This window comes from Pelophylax lessonae, assembly GCF_965119305.1.
Source record: "Pelophylax lessonae genome assembly, chromosome: 9".
Classification (NCBI taxonomy): domain Eukaryota; kingdom Metazoa; phylum Chordata; class Amphibia; order Anura; family Ranidae; genus Pelophylax; species Pelophylax lessonae.
The window spans coordinates 203,751,762-203,771,398 of record NC_138776.1 but is presented as its reverse complement, the minus strand read 5'-3'; the positions used below and the strand labels follow the sequence as shown (position 1 = coordinate 203,771,398).

Sequence of the window (19,637 nt, the reverse complement as noted above, 5' to 3'; positions counted from 1 at the left end):
TGGAGGTGCCCCAAGCTTTTCCGTTAGTGGAAAGAGGTTTTGGATACAATATCACAGGTTTTCATGCTTAAGATGCCAAGGGATTTCCATTGTTTGTCTGCTGGGCATGTTAGAGGAGGAGTCCCTTACCCCGATTGCACATACTGCTGTTTTAGACTTATTATATGCTGCACGTAAGTTGAATGCGCAGTATTAGATTACTCCTCGGGTGTCCACTAGGGATGATCGAACTTTTGAAAAGTTTGGTTCGACCAGAACACCCGAACTTCCTGAAAGTTCGGCCTGGATTTCAGAACCCCATTGAAATCAATGGGACCCGAACTTCGGTAATCAAAAAACACCATTTTGAAGCCCTAATACCCAATAAATGCCGCTAAAAAGTGCCTAGGGTTCTGGGTCATGCCCCAGGGACTATTAATCACACAAAAAAAAGTTCTTAAAAATTGCCATTTTTGATAGAGAGCCGATTATTGATAAAAAAAATGAGATTTCTTTGGATTTAGTGTCTGGGGGGTCTAAAAATTGTACCTGAGACTTTTCAGCTCTGTAGCATGTTCAGAACCAGAAAAAAAAGTTTGTTTGTATTGGAATTGCAGTAGAACAGGATAGTGGCTTCGCTATTTTCACACCTGGCTTTTTGTTGCAGGCGTTAATAGGGCTTTTTTGTGGACGTGTTTGGAGGCAGGCATAACATCTGAACTTGTGTATAGGGGTATATATACACACACACTGTATGTGTGTATGTGTATAAATACATATAAGTGTGTGTGTGTATATATACCCCTATACACAGGTTCAGATGTTATGCCTGACTCCAAAGACACCCAAAAAATGCTCAAAAAAAAAACGCCTGCAACAACACACCTAGGCGTTTTTGTAGCAGGCGTTTTTTTGGGCAATTTTTGGGCGTCTTTGGAGGCAGGCATAACATCTGAACTTGTGTATAGGGGTATATATACACACACACTTATATGTATATATACACATACACATATATAGGTGTGAAAGTAGCAGAACCCTATGGCTGCGCTAATGAAATTATTAACAGCCATAGGACTTCGCTCCTTTCACACCTATATGTGTGTATGTGTATATATACCCCTATACACAAGTTCAGATGTTATGCCTGCCTCCAAAGACGCCCAAAAAATGCCCAAAAAAACACCTGCTACAAAAACGCCTAGGTGTGTTGTTGCAGGCGTTTTTTTTTTGGGCATTTTTTGGGTGTCTTTGGAGGCAGGCATAACATCTGAACTTGTGTATAGGGGTATATATACACACACATATATGTATTTATACACATACACACATATAGGTGTGAAAGGAGCAAAGTCCTATGTGTAACGCTCCGGCGTTTGTTTAGTGAACTGGATATGCAGCTGCAGAATTTCCACTCAGTAGTCGTGCAGAGATGTGTTGAATCACCATATCCAACTCTCCAGACTCATCATTGTGGCCCAGCCTGCCTCAGCATGCAAATATACAGGCACTCAGTTAAGATGTTCCTGGAGTGATAGGTTGTATACGATAGTATAGAGGTGATGTGCTGAAAGGACAGGCGTGAGTAGTGATAGCAATGATAGGCACTCAATAGTAATGTTCAGGAGTGTTAGCAGATGGTGATAGATAGTATGCAGATAGGTTAGCAATCATGTACAATTAACAGGTGGTAGGGGACAGCAGATGAAGTGTACAGGAATCGCTAACTCAGTGCAAGGATATAGATGGTAGTAGACTCAAGAGCTAGCAATCTATGTAACAGTGCAGATGATAGAAATAGTAATGCATAGATAGCAACAGTCTTTAGTATACAAGAGTAGATAGTGCAAGTTGATAGGAAGGAATCCCCTGCGGGGTACTTATCACTAGTGGGTTTTAGAGAGATGAGGGGTCCGGTAATGAGGAGAAGGATCGGTAGCGAGATACAGGATCCGTAGCGAGATACAGGAAATAGCTGGAGGCTTCGGCAGCGTCAGACAAGGCTGTGTAACAAGCGGTTTGTACGAACACCTTGTGAGTGAAAACCGGCGATTGAAATAGCCGCTCAGAGCAGCGCCTAGTGATGACGTCACAAGATTTAAAGGGACAGGTAGCTATATGCGGAAGAATTGGGCTGGGAGGGTACCGAAGGTACCAGAATCTTACACTATGGCTGTTAATAATTTCATTAGCGCAGCCATAGGGTTCTGCTACTTTCACACCTATATATGTGTATGTGTATATATACATACATGTGTGTGTGTGTGTATATATACCCCTACACAGAAGTTCAGATGTCATGCCTGCCTCCAAACACGTCCACAAAAAAGCCCAATAAACGCCTGCAACAAAACGGCCAGGCGTGAAAGGAGCGAAGCCACTATCCTGTTCTATTGCAATTCTAATAGAAACAATCTTTTTTCTATGGCGGTCACCCTGAAATGGAAGGGTTTGGTCACCCTGCCATAGCAGTCAGTGTCAGTTAACCCTACACTACACTACAGTCCCCTGACACTTAACACTTTCCCTACAGAAACTAGATTATTAAATCTAACTATAGTGGAAAATAGTACCCTAACTACACTAGATATCCCTTTCCTCACACTAATAATTGCTAAATGACACTTTGAAGCAGGAGTAACAGAACTGCTTCCACTCTCATCCACAGCCCCAGTATTAAAGTGCTAGAGATTTGGCGGGGCTATCTTATATATTGGGGGGCGTATTCACTACTGATTGGCCTCTGGACCCCCTAGTCACTCCAATCACATTCCTAGCATCCTCCTGCCCCCTCAATTGGCTTTTACTGATGGTTCTGGTCCAATCACAGGCTTTTAAAGCCCAGTTCCTGTCCCTTTGCATTTTGGTCGGTTCTGTTTGCCGAATTCCGAACTTTTTCAGCAAAAAGTTTGAAATTCGGCCGAATTTCGAACAGTCAATGTTTGGGTCGAACCGATGGTCGACCAGAACCGTTCGATCATCCCTAGTGTCCACCAGGAGACAGTGGGTAGAACAAGTGAATAACACACTTTTACGTGAGAAATTAACATACCAACACAGGAATGTTCCTCACAAGTTTTATTCTATGTGGCAACCATGCCTGGATGTTCCATATTGGCCCCTCATCGGTTGGTGGCTGACAGAATTTTCCAAGGATAGGCCTTTGTCAGGAATTATACAGATCTTATGCTAGATTGTTCAGGTTATGATGCTCCATATACAAGTGTTTTTTATTTTTATTTCCTCACTGTTGGAGGAGATTCTGTATGCCCAGAGTTCGGGGCCTCATGTCTCACTTTATTAGAGTATTTTGGGTACATAAGGTTGTGTTGTTTCTTTTTTCTTTAATACCGATGTAAACTTATAACATTTTTTATCTGTTTTATGCAACAATGGTGCTTGCTTATGTTCTGTATTTTTCTACTATGCCATATTTGATGTATGTATAATCCTTAATGTGTATCTTATGGTTTACCCAATAAATATATATTTTTGGATTAAAACTAGAGAGTGCAAAATCATGTGCAGCTCTGCATAAATCAGCTTCCAGTTTTTTTTTTTTGTCAAAGCTTAATTGACCAAGCTGAATTTAGACGCTGACACAACTGCACCAGATTTTGCATTCTCCAGTTTTAGTAAATCAACCCCAATGCCTCCTTCTCCATATTGCTGTAGACCAGCAGTGGGCCACACTTACAGATGCTGGGATTGAGCCTGGGTGCAAATTGCACTACACATGTGTCATATAACGTACACAGACAAAAAAAAATAAAATAAATTGTTAGAAGTGACAAGAAGCAGAAACAACTTTTGGATTTGTCTTCTGCCACAAAAACTCTACTTTCTAGCAGTTTTATTTTTATGTTTAGCTCTGCTTTAAAAAAAAAAGTGTGTGCAGCACTTACATGTTATATCACTTTTTATATTAATAAAGTTGTGTTTTCCTTTACGTTGTTTATACTGTATCATCATAATAAGTCAGGCTACAAGCCATGCATTTTTTTTTTATAATAAATTATAGTAACACTGCGATTTAGGGCACCATGAAATCCATATATAACATGCACACAGACCATGGTTCACAGAACATATACAGACAAGCTCTTCCAGTTGATGAGCAGGCCATGGTAAAGAATACATTTGTGCAATCAGGAGAAAAGAGACAAGAAACCTTGAATAAGATCAGCTCCCAAGAGTTATAGGCCTGGTAGACTGTCGCTGCTGCTAAACCACTGCTTGTGAGTCGCACTCTGAAACATATGTTTCTTAAATCTTAAAACCCAGTAATGACTGAAGCAGGAAATCCAAGCTTTGTCTTACATGAATGTTTGAGGAATGTGCATTTAATTTCAGTTAGTGATTGCTTTCTTTGTATCTCAAACTTCATAATATTATTCAATCAAAATATAAAAAGGTATTTCATTAACACCACATTTATTTAACTATGTCAACCCTTTTTCATATGACTTATTTTCAGCAATGACAGCCAAAGAAAGCCAGACAGTCATATGTTGCAAATTAGCAAATGTTTTGACCAATAACAGATACACTATATTACTAAAAGTATTGGGACGCCTGCCTTTACAGGCACAATAACTCTAAAGGCATCGCAGACTTAAGCCCCGTACACACGTACCGATTGTCGGCCGTAAATATTCGGCTGACGACCGTTCGGCCGATTGTAGGCTTGTTAGTATGATGCTTCCGACAGCCGACAGCGCATTTACGGCCGAACAGAATCTGTCGTGCAGACTTTAAAATTGTTCACCAGAACGACCGATTGTTTGCCAGTCAGTACAGATTTCGGCCGACAGACAGCAGATTAGCAAGACTGGGCATGCTCAGAAAAGAAAAAAGACAAGGAAAGTTAACCATCACATGACATCACTTCTGCAGTCGGCTGTTGTTGGCCGACAAAATTCGTGTGCAGTCTTTTGCAGTTTCCAGCAGCCCTGGACAAAAGACGGCCGTTCGTTCGGCTGACGATCAGTACGTGTGTACGGGGCTTTAGTCTGTAGGGTTCAAATTGAGTTAGCCCACCCTTCGCAGCTGGAACAGCTTCAACTCTTCTGGGAAGGCTGTCCACAAGGTTAGGAATGTGTCAATGGGAATGTTTGACCATTCTTCCAGAAGAGCATTTGTGAGGTTGGGCACTGATGTGAAAGAGAAGGCCTGGTTCACAGTCTCTGTTCTAATTCATCTCAAAGCTATTCTATTAGGTTGAGATCAGGACTCTGTGCAGGCCAGTCAAGTTCCTCCACCCCAAACTCGCCCATCCATGTCTCTATGGACCTTGCTTTGTGCACTGGTGCGCAGTCATGTCTGCTATGAGTAAGTGGAAATTATTTTGTGAAATGCGTCAACTGCTTTTTCCCATGCCTGGTTTGTCCATGATGTTTGTATTGCAGTCAAGACACGTTTTTACACAATAAAGTCTATTTTCACCTTCGATGTTGGAGTGCGGTCAAACCTTTCTCTTTGCTTTGATGTTGCCCGGCCTGCGGACCGAACGTGCACCCAACTGCTGAGGTTGGGACAGCTTTCACCTGAGTGGCATTACCTTTGTGTTGCAGCACAGTCATGTTGGAACAGGAAAAGGCCATCCCCAAACTTGAGAGCATGAATTTGTCCAAATTGTCTTGGTATGCTGACGCCTTAGGAGTTCCCCTCACTGGAACTAAGGGGCCAAGCCAAAAACCCTTAAAAACAAACCCACACCATAACCCCCTCACAAAATGTCTTCTTTGACATGGATGAGCGAGTTTGGGGTGGCCTTCTCGTCCACATCAGTTCTAACCTTACAAATGCGCTTTTGGAGGAATGGTCAAACATTTCAGTTCATGGAAAGAAAGGGAGATCCCTTAAGAGTTTGGGACTTTTGAGGCACTCAAATCGATACAAAAAATGTTGCAATTGTTAAAAATATTAACATTTTATTGTACAAATGTGCATTTCTCTGTTATGTGTTTCTATTTTATGGAACTGTTTGCATATTTACTTTGCTATTTATGATGTATGTCCTATATATTTTTTGTACAATAAAATGTTTATATTTTTTATCAATTTTTGCAACATTTTTTGTATCAATTTGAGTGCCTCAAATGTACCAAACCCTTAGGGGATCTCCCTTTCTTCTCGTTTTCATTTTGGGATGTGGCACCTTCAATAGGGGGTTTATGCCTGTGGACTAACCATTTTCAACATTTCAGTTCATGTGCAAGTAAAGGCAAGCTTCCCAATACTTTTGGTATTATAGTGTATGTGTTATTGGTCACAACATTTGCTTTCTTTGGCTGTCATTGCCTAAAATAAGTCATTATATGAAAAAAGGTTGACAGGTAGGTAGTAACTAGGAGAATTGAGCCAGAACTGTATTTTATTGCAAAGGCAGTGTCCCTAAAGTAACAAATTCCAATTTCTATTTTTTGGATTTCCTCTACAGTGCAGAAATCAGCCAAACTATTGACAGACTATGATGTCTTACCAGCACTAGCGAGAATTCTGAAAACAAGTCAAACCTGTGCAGAAAAGGCAGCACAAGTGCTGGCAGAGCTGGCAAAGAATGGTAAGCACTCTACTCTTTTAAATCAAAGTTATTGTATAACCAGGTCCACACTTGCAATCATAGGGGAAGCTACACATAAAGTGAAAGCAAAGTTTTTGCATAAAGACAAAATGGGCAGCCAAGCCTCCTACTTTGAGCACAACTAAAGTGATAATCTCTCCAGTTTTCCCCAAACAAGAAGCCTTGGTGGTTATTTTGCCATAGCTCATGCCCAGAAAATAAGCCAAAACATAGGAATATAAGTATTGGAAGTATTTCAGTCAGGCTTCATGGGTTACAGAAAAAAATCTGCAGGCATGGCATTTGTATTATACAATATTTTAACAAATGGCACAATGTGTTGTAAAAGGTTAACTGAGCCTATAAAACAGAAACAATCAGTAGTTTTTTTTTTTACGTCTGCATAAATGTCTTAAATGTCATAATATACAGCAAAGGAAAATAACATAAAAAAAAAACAGTATAATAAAGAAGTATTATAAAATATTATACAACCATGCTTCTCAACAAACCCTCATTTGGAGAGACTGTCCCTCTTTTAAACCAAACTCCTCCACCCCTCTTTTCTTCTAGTTGTCCCTCACTTTGGATGGATGTGTAGGCTTCTGTAATAAATGCAATATTTAAGTACTAAAAGTGTTAGATATTCTGTAAATAGCCCTTTAGAGCAGACAGACAATGCACAATATGAATGGGCTTCCCTGCTTAACTGCAGACAGGAACAGGAACTTTATTATAGAAAAGACATAGAGTTTAACCATAGATGCAGCTAAAAACTTATACACTGTGCCATCTCCTGGCTGAAGAATATATCTGTAGCTGATGTACAAAAATATATGAACAATGTATTTCAACAGGTACACCATTAACACAAACCTTTTATTATCACATAATTGTTTTAAAAAACAGTTGAAAGCAAACACAATGATAAAAAAGCACCAATGGTTTCCCCAGGCCACACAACTGGAGGCACAGCAGAGGGTTTGTCCTTTGCCTGCATACTTTGTCCTAAAAGGTGTACTTTTATCCCATCTCAGAAAGTTTGGAGGTATGATATAACTATATATTGTGAAAGCAGTCCTTGAGCTTTGGTAAGGTAACTGTGCCTAGGGGTAAGAGGAGAGATTGTTGTCATTAGCCTGCTGCAGGAAGGATGAAGCATTTTCTTCCAAGACATGACTCAGTCAGGCCGTACATTGTAACATGCTGGCAGGTCACAAGCCCCTTTCACAGTAGGGTGCTGAGCTGTGTACTAGTAACAGCCAATAAAATATAGGCTATGGCATAGTATCATGTACCTGGGGGTACCTGAGGTCAATTGCGAGAGAGGGCTTCATTTGTGGCTAAGTTCCAGACTCTCCTGAAGTTGGAAGAGGAGAAGCCAGGCTCAAAGAAGCACGGGTCACCCCGCTGGAGTGCTTGCCGAGATGTTCTTAAAGTGGAGTTCCACCCTAAATTTATACTTACCTCCATCTTCTCGCTCCGGGTCACCTGAAAAACAAATGGATAATCGCAATTTATTTATTTTTTTTTACTTACCTTGTAGAGAAAATATACTTACCTTACTTCCTTCTTCCTCCCCTCGGTGGCCACAGCAATTCATCACTTCCTGGCTTTTGCAATGATTCCTGGGAGCTGAACGTCATCGCTCCCAGGAATCAATGCGCCTGCACCGGCCCCGGCGTCAGTTCCGGTGCGCGCGCGTCATTCCCTTCTAAACAGCTTCTGGGCATGCCCAGAAGCTGTGGAGGGATGACGCGCGCGCACCGGAAGTGACGGCGGGGCCGGTGCAGTGCATCGTGGGACCGAAGAAGAAGGAAGAGGACGCAGAAGAGGATCGCGCTGGCTTCAAGCTGCCCACACCTGAGATGGCAGCGCTGGAGAATACTTTTTCAAGGTAAGTATTTCTCCTAAAAGGTAAGTGCAACCCGGGACAGATCAGAGGCTAGCCATTGTGGAATGTACGGGGGTACGGGGGTATTTTTATTAAAAAAAAGTATCCCCTGGGAGGAATGCCCATGTATATAGCTGATGTATTTGAATGGTGTCTGCAGACAGGTGGCGCCTGTGAAAAGCAGCAGGTTTCAAGCAGAACAGAGAACAGGAGAGTAGTTGGTTTGAAGCCAAGGCCAGGTACCAGGTGTGGATAAGAGTAAGCGTAGTCAAAAGAATACACAGGAGAGCAGAGAGAGGTGATCCGTTAGACAAGCCGGGGTCAGGTCAGGAAACAGGCACAAGACAGATCCAGAGGCAAGCCAAGTTGGTAACAGCTATTCACAGATGCAAAACAGGAACACTGGAGAGCTGAAGATCAACCAGAAATTGCAGAGAGTGACTGACTTCCTTATAAAGGCTTTTTGGTGCCGAACTTGGCTGGGAGCATGCATAGCTGTGCGCCACTGCGCATTTGTGTGTTCTGGTGTGCAGCTGTGCACCAGTGCGCATCCGTGTGCACCAATGCGCATTCCTGCGGCCATGCAAGATACTGGCAGGAATGCCAGGTCTTCGAGCACCCCTGCTGCAGACAGTGCCCTGATACATTGCCACCCAAAGCTACTTGATTGTAATATCTATTGGCCAGCATCTTATTCAGGAAAAAGATTATAAACCCTGGATTATAAACAAAAAATACCCTGTACAGGCACAGCAAAAATAAGCTATATGGTAGACCCTGGATTATACCAACTGTCAGCCTTCTGGGTGGAAAAAATATAAAAGCATTTTTTCTGGATGTGTACTGCAAGCTCTATGCAATATACAGTATATCAGTGTATTACACCTACAAGATGGGGGAAGAGAGCAGCGGCAATCTCAGTGCAATTAAGTACAATTTATTGTAATAAGACACTCATATATGGTACTGTAATACAAGCATGAAGATCATGGGGCACGCTGTGGTGATGCAGTCCCGGCGGCAGGCAGATTCCTGTGTCTCGCAGTGCTCTGGGCTTTCCAGTGGAGTCCAGGGTTCCAGGTGCAGGGAGGAGAGGAGAAAGTCGTTGCATCCAGCGGACTTGCGTGGCAGCTATAGGCGTGTCCTGGCGCGCGACATGAGGCCTGAGTGTGTTATTACAATAAATTGCACTTTTAAATTTGCTGCACTGAGATTGGCTCCGCTCTCTTCCCTCCTCTTGATTATTTCACACAGATCTGCTTCATATTCTGAGAGCTGGCTTGAGACTTTCTCTGTGCACCCAGTGCGATTTGGCACCAGCATCATTTACTTCATGTTTTATGACTTTCCAACTGCATTGAACTTTCCTTCCATTCCAAACATTATCTCCTTGACTTTTGTTTAGAACTATTGTTCTCCCCCCCCCCCCCCCCTTTTCCTCATCGGCTCGTTATCCCCTTAGCGCTCATCATCCCCCCTTGTCTTTCGTTAATACACCTAGTCTGCATGAACCCACCCTTAACCTCAGACATGAAATATGAACAAAGCATATCCCTCTATAGTGTGTGCCTGTCCAGAGCACTATGTGTCTTTTTCTCTGCTGCCTAGTTCCTCTGCTGTCTGAGTCACTTCTGACATATTTTTCTGACACCAAGAGGTAAAAAGTTGACAGGGGAGAGATCTCCAGCACACAACCTGACAACTTCAGCTCTCTTCCTATGTGCTGTGTGAAGGGTGTGAAAACTGCCCCTGCAGGTCATACCATATAAATAGGGCTAACAAAGCAAAGTAGTACACACCGCTCAAAGTAGTCACCCTTATTTTTCACCTCCACTGCCCATACAAAGGGTGATGTCCCTGCACGTTAATGATTAAGCACCAAGAATGGTGTGAAACATGTTAGCTGCATTGCATGCTGTAATTCTTTCCCTCACTTGTTGTAAGTATTATCGTTGTATGTCCTTTGAATCAAATAATGGTAATTTTATTGGAGTGCAGCTATCCAGACATTTCTTCACATGACATATAAATGGGGCTCAGTGTGTGCCCTATGGGGCGACCAGAGAAGATACTGCCAGGATGTAGCTGTGATGTTGTCTAAACCATCCCTTGGGGGAGCCCAGCCAGGGTTCCCGCTGGGGTTTAAAAACAATAGACTGATCTGGATTTGTGCTAGCTTAACTGGACTCTGCAATGGATTATTGCAACCTCATGAGGATTTACTGCTAATCATGAACCCTTGCCTTACTAAGGACTTTAATATACATTACCGCCTAATTCATTGGGGCATATTAATATGGGCACTTAGAGAGCTTTGTACAGGAATGTATGCTGAAAAGAAGTTTTGGAGAACTGTTTCAGTGTTACCTTCGACTACTTTAGTAAATAACAATAGTAATAATCGACTAATTTAGTAAACTTTTTTTGTTTAGTTCAACTGCTTGGTCAGAAGTCTCTAAAGGAGCGCATGTAAGGCATATCAAAGAACAAGGCTTACAACAAGGAACTGAAGGGGTTAGAGAAGTTACAGTACAAAAGTCTAATAAGCAGAATTCTGTTCAGAGGAAGCTATGTTACCATTGTTAACGACTACTGTATTTGTGTCACATGCTAAAGCAGCCAACCAGCCACAGGTGACATAGCAGTGGTGACGGATGCTCTAGTAGTAAAGTAGTGGTGTGCTTGGCCCCTAATTAGTGACATGTTCTCCACATACTGGGCTCATCCTCACAGGACAAAGTACTTGGGGACCTTACCTGGAGTCATGGGAGAGAGCGAGAGATGGAGAGGGTCCCCAGGAAGAAGAACAAGCATGGAGTTATGGCGTTTTGGAGAAATGTGTTTGCTGTGTCTAATATTAAAATACAGGACATTGTCACTGGGAGTGAGGTGACAGAACTGCTGAGTTGGTAGAGACCGGTACACGCACTGTGGTACTGTCTCAGAAATTCTGCACACCGGGAGGGAGAGGTGTTCTTCTACAGTTGTGTCCAAAGTTCAAAGTGGGGCTCACTTGCTTTGGATGCGGCTTGTCGGGGGACTGGCGATTAGGATATCTACACAGATCTACCTATGGAATGGACCATCTGTGAACCCTGTGGTCCCACTGTGTACCTATAGGATTCAAGACTTGGTGGCCCTACAGCGGGGACCTCTGTGAGTCTCTCCTGTTGGCTCTATCTCGGGTTCTCTAGTGCAGTGTTTTTCAACTCCGGTCCTCAGGGCACACTAACAGGCCAGGTTTGCAAGAAAACTGAAATACATCACAGGTGATATCATTTGCTGCTCAGTGATTGCAGTATACTAGTCTGCATCTCCCCAAGGTAATACTTAAAATCTGGCCTGTTAGTGGGCCCTGAGGACCGGAGTTGGGAAACACTGCTCTAGTGTCCACTGATATCTGTGAAGTGTGAATGCAATGTTGCGACTTTTTAACCCAGAATAGATTCCTGCAGCCTCATACCCTTTGAACTGAATCAGATGAGAAAAAATACAAACTTGAATTGTTACATCTTCTCCTCACCCCTGAGGAAGGGCGTGGTCCCCAAAACGCGTAGGGTGTTCAGCATTACACTGTATTTCGTTTGGGAGGTTCAATACAAATGGCTGTGCGATGTATATGTTTCTATAAACAATGTTTGTGATGTTGATATATGTGATTTATATTTTTTTTATACATTCGAACAGATCAAGTCATTTTTATATGGAATGGTGTCTGAGTTGCCGTTTCAAAGTCCCAACCCAAGGGGGATACATTTTTTGTCTTTGATATATTTTGGGATGATGGCAAACTATGGGAAACTTAGGAAAAGTGCATAGTGATAACAGTATAAGTATGGCTACCGATTACAAGGAGTTAATGGTGCAAGTGTACTGTTTGCTTCTAAAATTGGAGTATCACCTTAATGTTGATTTTATAGAAGCGTGGCTCCTGCCTATGGTTTAGGCATTAGTTAGTACACGGTGTCCCTACTGGGGTGCCTCAAGCCCCACCCTACACACTGACCAGGACCATGGTCAGAATACTGTGTCCTGGGAGGGGGGATTACTCCATCTAATATTCACTAAAGATAATTCTGATTTTATACTATAGATAACTGCACTACAACCTTCGCTGTTTACAGAATAATATCTTTGGTGCATTACAAAGCCTGAATAATTTAATTACAGGTTTTGGACTTGTCATGTTGTATGTAATCTATGGTCTGTTTTTACACTGGGTCCTACCCACCTTTATATTTAATTGGCTTCATGTGATACACATTCATACTGAGGTCTCTAAATTCCCATTTTCTGTGTTTAGAAGAAACAAGGAAACCCTGCATTGAAGCAGGTCTGGTGATGGAACTGGTACCTTTGCTGCAGAGCTCGGATCAGGAGATACTGCTTCACGCTGGCAGAGCCATTGGTCGCATCTGCTATGAAAACAGTAAGTGGAAAATGTATTTAAAATTCTGTATTAACTCAGTTCATACCCTGAGAGAGAAATCCGACTATTCAAAAGCAATCTCATTGCTTCATGTAAATGCTACATAAATGTGATCATTTTAAAAAGCAGGAATACAAAAAAAATTAAGTGTAGAACAAACAAAACAAGGATGGCATAAAAAAAAAAAAAAAAAGGATACATTGTTAGAAGGCATATTTGATATGCATACACATTATCTTGTTTTCAGAAGCAGACATACTGTGGGGGCTATTTTTCCGAATGTGTTAAGAAATGCAGCAGGAATATATGCAAAACAATAGTTTAGAAATAGACAATTGTAGTGATTTCCAATATAAAAGCAGTAACAAAAATATGAAAGCCTTAACTCCTTAGACCCAGAGGTCTTTAGGCCTTCATATTCTGAAGAATTCCGGTCATAAAAAGTTTTTTTTTTTTTTTTTATTTAATAGCAGATGTCTACTGCAGGGTTCTTGAAAACAATGTGCTAAAATGCTGCCGATCTCTAAAAATGCCTTTAAGGAAGCAAAAAAAAGATAATTGCTTGCTGTTCATTCACAATAAGCAGTGGCGGGGCACCAGTGTTACGGGCTATCCAACATCTTCACAATAATTGCAACTTTCCTTGTCAGTGTAGTCACAGCAGGAGACAAACTAAAATATTTTTCAGTATTTTTGTGTGAAGTGTTAAAGCCCATTAAAATGAGATTATAGTGGGCTTCACTACTTGCAACACTCACAAATTGAACCCACTGAACTCGCTGAACAGGGAAAAGAAAATCTTTCTTTAATACAAAGTACAAAACAAAAAACTTGTCCCCTTTCAGATCTATGTCATAATGTGCTAGTATGCACTACACACAAGCACATTATGACAGACTTACCTATAACACGGATCACTCCAGCGGCACGTTCTCACCACTGATAGGGATTCCATTTTCACCAGGTCTTCCTTCTGGGTTTGCGTGCTCTGGCTATTTTAATGGCTGCCATGCAATTATGTCACCCTTGCGCATGTGCGCCCAAGTCACAATTGTAGCACAGCACTCTCAATGGATGACACACTTGAGTGTGCCATCCATTCTGAGTGCAGTGTGCATGAGCCAGTGATGTCACCGGCTGCTACACATGTAAATATCCCTAAACGGTGCACATTTAGGAGATATTAACTGTACCTACAGGTAAGTCTTATTATTGGCTTACCTGCAGGTATAAGTTAAAAAGCGGAGCTTACTACTGCATTAAGACAAAAATGGAGGCTGTTATTGCGTACTTTTTATTTGAAAATGTTAGATGTCTGGCTGTCATTTGCATGACTTACCCAGAACAAGCAAGGGAGTCAAGGAGTAAAAGAAACAAGACATGAACAGAGGGCCGGCATGACAGGAGTTAAAGGGTCAGTGGGACAAAAATATTTAAATAGGTGTATATATTATTGGGTTTTAATTGGTTTAGGAGGGGGAGTAGGTAAGGTAGGAGAGGAGTTGCCGGGGGGGGGGGTGTATATACAGAAGGGGGGGCTGATCTTCAGTCGAGGATAGATCAGCCAGGGGAAAACTTCCCTCCCGCCCGCTCTGTTATTTGTGATCCCCTTGTGTTAATTGGGTAATTGTGGGTATTGGGGGATTGGGTCGCTTGTTTTAAGCGGATGGCAGGGTTCAAGGTCCTTGTAGTTTACTGTGTTCACCAAAATGTACTTGGTAGGGACTCCTCTGAGGTACGGATCCCAGTTGTTATAATAGAGGTATCTGCGGCTGGTTGTCTCCGAGTCGGTGGTATTGCGGCTGGAGGCCTGTAGCAGGTCGCAGGCATTTCTCTTCTTGTGAGTGAGGCCTACGAGGACCTTGAGGCTCCAGTTTTACTGTATTTTTACATTGTATTCAGGTTGTTATGTTATATTATGTTATTTATTACATTGGTTAATAAAAGGCCGCTTTGGCCATTAACTCCAGTTGTTGTCAGCGTGGTTATTAAAGGGTTAGTGGGAGTGGTATTAGCCAAAGTGGTCAAAGACATCTTTAGTACCCTAGTCATGCAGACAAAGACTTCTGACTTCACGCCCCCCTAATCTGCATATTTGTACCAAGTCATTGACTGAAAAAATATTAAAAGAAAGGATGAGAGTGCCACAAGTCTCTAAGTAGTCCAGTAGAGATGTATTAATCTGTTTAAAAGAGCAGTAGGTAAAGTCAATATGTTTCGGGGGCTCACAACTCCCCCTTCATCAGGGCCTGTGTTGATAGTGATATTACAAAATAATGGACAATCAGAACAAAGGATCAAGGATTAAAACGATGATAGTAAGGGCAGGATTTGGTGCCCATACTATTATCATTCTAACCCTTGATTCTTTGTTCTAATTATCCAGTATTTCCTACTATTACTGCCAACACAAGCCCTGATAATGGGGGAATTGTGAGCCCGCAAAACATGTTGGCTTTACCTACTAATCTTTTCTTTAAATTGATATATCTATACTGCACTACTCATAGACTTGTGGTGCTTTCAACCGTTACACCTTTATTGGATTGCTTTGGGGGTACCATGGGCTTGTCCTGTAAGATAGAGAGGTGCCTCTTAAGATTGGAGATTATGCCAGATCATACCTTTGAGTCCAGCATTCCACCAGCTCTCATTTAAAGAAAGTATTTGGAAAGAGAAAAATGGAGAGTTTTCATTTCCCAAAAATGTTCTCTAAATCCTGGAGATTTAAGGTAATGCGGTAGTTAACTGCAGCAAAAAAAAAGGGGGCCCAGGCCGTTTGGGTCATAATGTCCTAGTATGCAGCGCATACTAGGACATTAGGACAGACTTACCTGAAAACAAAGCCCTCCAGAAGCGTGCTGTCACCGCTGTAGGAGCTTCCATATTTACCTGGTCTTCCTTCCAGGTTAGCGGGCTGCAGCAATATAAATGGCTGAGCCACGATGACCTCACTCCTGCCCATGCATGTGGGAGTGACTGTTTATGGCACAGGGCTCTGAAGGAATTTAACAGATATACTGTACCTTCTACCTCCTGGCCCATTGACATCACCGGCTGCTTCTAAAGTAAATATCTACTAAACGGTGCACGTTTAGGAGATATTTACTGTACCTATAGGTAAGATTTATTACAGGCCTTCCTATAGGTAAGAATCAACCAAGGGAGTTTACTCCCACTTTAAGTTTTGTCATTATAGCAAAATGCATTGGAGTCAATAGAGAAAGCAATACCAAAGTTTTAGGGGGCAAAGGGCTTTAAAGTCCAATTGTAGTTTTTAATGAGAATCAAAATGTACCGTATGTGGCCCAAAACTAGGTAAATCAGATTCAACACTCCAGTCTTCTGCTGGGTTGAATTACTTAGTGTCATTCAACCCAGTTCCTGTGAGGGCAGAGCATACCCCCCCTTGAGGGTACTTCATCAATCCTCCCTGGGCTCACTGGGGTTGCTGACACCAGTATCAGCAGTTTTCAGGACTCACCCACCACAAAAGAAGAAAAAGGACCAGTTACCTCTGAATGAAGATAGGGTCCATGGAAAAAAGGTAAAGGTACAAAAAGAGTAGCAGAGGGGGGTATAAAATCTAAGGGTGGGTTTTCACAGAAGCTCCTGAAGGTTAATAAATATCCTTCATTTAGAGTATCTCACAAAAGTGAGTACACCCCTCACAGTTTTGTAAATATTATATCTTTTCATATGACAATACGGAAGAAATGACACTTTGCTACAATGTAAAGTACAGCTTGTATAACAGTGTAAATTTGCTGTCCCCCCAAAATAACTCAACACATAGATGTTAATGTCTAAACTGCTGACAACCAAAGTGAGTACACCCCTAAGTGAAAATGTCTAAATGGGCCCAAAGTGTCAAAATTTTGTGTGGCCACCATTATTTTCCAGCACTGCCTTAACCCTCTTGGGCATTGAGTTCACCAGAGCTTCACAAGTTGCCACTGGAGTCCTCTTTTACTCCTCGACTTCACAGAGCTGGTGGTTGTTAGAGACCTTTCTCTCCTCCACCTTCCATTTGAGGATGCCCCACAGATGCTCAATAGGGTTTAGGTCTGGAGACATGCTTGGCCAGTCCATCACTTTTACCCTCAGCTTCTTTAGCAAGGCGGTGGTCATCTTGGAAGTGTGTTTGGGGTCATTATCATGTTGGAATACTGCCCTGCGGCCCAGGCTCCGAAAGGGAGAAGATCATGCTCTGCTTCAGTATGTCACAGTACATGTTGGCATTCATGGTTCCCTCAATGAACTGTAGCACCCCAGTGCCAGCAGCACTCATGCAGCCCCAGACCATGACATTCCCACCACCATATTTGACTGTGGGCAAGACACACTTGGCTTTGTACTCCTCACCTGTTTGCCACCACACATGCTTGACACCATGTGAACCAAATACGTTTATCCTGGTCTTATCAGACCACAGGACATGGTTCCAGTAATCTATGTCCTTAGTCTGCTTGTCTTCAGCAAACATTTTGCAGGCTTTCTTGTGCATCATCTTTAGAAGAGGCTTCCCTTTGGGACGAAAACCACGCAGACAAATTTGATGCAGTGTGCGGCATATGGTCTGAGCATTGACAGGCTGACCCCCCACCCATTCAACCTCTGCAGCAATTCTGGCAGCACTCATATGTCTATTTCCCAAAGACAACCTCTGGATAGGATGCTGAGCACGTGCATTCAACTTCTTTGGTCGACCGTGGTGAGGCCTGTCCTGAGTGGAACCTGTCCTGTTAAACCGCTGTATGGTCTTGGCCACCATGCTGCAGCTCAGTTTCAGGGTTTTGGCAATCTTCTTATAGTCTAAGCGATCTTCAGAGAGTTCTTTGTCATGAGGTGCCATGTTGAACTTCTAGTGACCAGTATGAGAGAGTGAGAGCAATAACACCAAATTTACCACACCTGCTCTCCATTCACACCTGAGACCTTGTAACACTAACGAGTCACATGACAGTGGGGAGGGAAAATGGCTAATTGGGCCCAATTTGGACATTTTCACTCAGGGGTGTACTCACTGACAACAAAAGTTTTGAGTTATTTTGAAGGGACAGCAAATGTACACTGTTATACAAGCTGTACACTCACTACTTTACATTGTAGCAAAGTGTCATTTCTTCAGTGTTGTCACATGGAAAGATAGAATAAAATATTTACAAAAATGTGAGGGGTGTACTCACTTTTGTGAGATACTGTAACTACCCAGGCCCTGTTCTTGTGCCAACAGCCCTCAGCAGCCTCATTATTTTACAGAAAGAAAACACAGACAGCGAAAAAGAAGGTATATAAAGCTTAAAACAACTGTACACAAATAATGGAAGTAGAGAATCACCCTTGGATAATTTTGCTGTAAAACTTCACCACAATCACTTAGCCCATTTCTGGACAATTTTAAAGGTCAGCATAACATTCAGGCTCTTAGTATTTTCAGAGTGAAGTCAACAAAAGCAGCCCATTTATTCCTCTGGGGAAAGATAACAAAACCAAAAATAAAAGAAGTAAAATGCAGTTTTGCAGAAAGTTATTGTTTTTTAACAAAATGTAAAGATAAAATGACAATGAGTTACTTCAGACAAAGAGGGGATTTTGAATATCTTTTAAGCATAGTATGTGTTTTGGTTTAAGATACAAAGCATTAACAAGGATGATAAAACATTTACTATACAATAACTGATTTACATACCTGAAAGTATTCACACTGCTTCACTTTTTCCACATTTTGTTATGTTACAGCCTTATTCCAAAATGGATTCAACTCATTATTTTCCTCAAAATTCTACAAACAATACCACATAATGACAACGTGAAAGAAGTTTGTTTGCAATCATTGCAAACATATTAAAAATAAAAAAACAAAAAAAAATCACAACCCTTGCTCTTTGTTGAAGCTTTACACTTTGTTGAAACACCTTTGGCACCAATTACAGCTTCAAGTCTTTATGAGTATGATGCTACAAGCTTGGCAAACCTTATTTTTGGCAGTTTCTCACATTCTTCTTTGCAGGACCTCTCAGGTTGGATGGAGAGTGTCGGTGCACGCCGTTTTCAGATCTCTCCAGAGATTTACAATCGGGTTCAAGTCTGGGCTCTGGCTGGGCCACTCAAAGACATTCACCAAGTTGTCCCGTAGCAACTCCTTTGTTTTCTTGGCTGTGTGTTTAGGGTCGTTGTCCTGTTGGAAGATGAACCTTCACCTCAGTGAAAGGTCCAGCACTCTGGAGCAGGTTTTCATCAAGGGTGTCTCTGTACATTGCTGCACTCATTTTTACCTCAATCCTGACTAGTCACCCAGTTCCTGTCACTGAAAAACATCCCCACAGCATGATGCTGCCACCACCATGCTTTGCTGTAGGGATGGTGTTGGCCAGGTGATGAGCGGTGCCTGGTTTACTCCAGACATAATGCTTGCCATTCAGGCCAAAGAATTCAATCTTTGTTTCATCAGACGAGAGAATTTTGTTTCTCATGGTCTTAGAGTCCTTCAGGTGCCTTTTTGCAAACTCCAGGCAGGCTTTAATGTTCATTCTACTGGGGAGTGGCTTCTGTCTGATCACTCTACCATACAGGTCTGATTGGTGGGGTGCTGCAGAGATAATTGTTCTTCTGGAAGGTTCTCCTCTCTCCACAGAGAAATGCTGGAGCTCTGCCAGAGTGACTATCGGGTTCTTGGTCACCTCCCTGATTAAGGCCCTACTCTCCCAATCACTCAGTTTAGCCGGGTGGCCCGCTCTAGGAAGAGTCCTGGTGGTTCCAAACTTATT

The 19,637-nt window shown here is 42.2% G+C and overlaps 1 protein-coding gene across 3 annotated transcripts in view; it reads left to right on the top strand.

The window, feature by feature from the left end:
• Positions 1-19,637, top strand: part of LOC309563838 (rap1 GTPase-GDP dissociation stimulator 1-like) — a 296,711-nt gene that overhangs the window by 160,701 nt on the left and 116,373 nt on the right. For all 3 annotated transcript variants that reach the window (XM_082268470.1, XM_082268469.1, XM_082268471.1), the window contains 2 exons: positions 6,422-6,544; positions 12,742-12,867. In XM_082268470.1, coding sequence (XP_082124596.1) covers positions 6,422-6,544; positions 12,742-12,867 — 249 coding nt within the window. The remainder of the gene's footprint in view (positions 1-6,421; positions 6,545-12,741; positions 12,868-19,637) is intronic.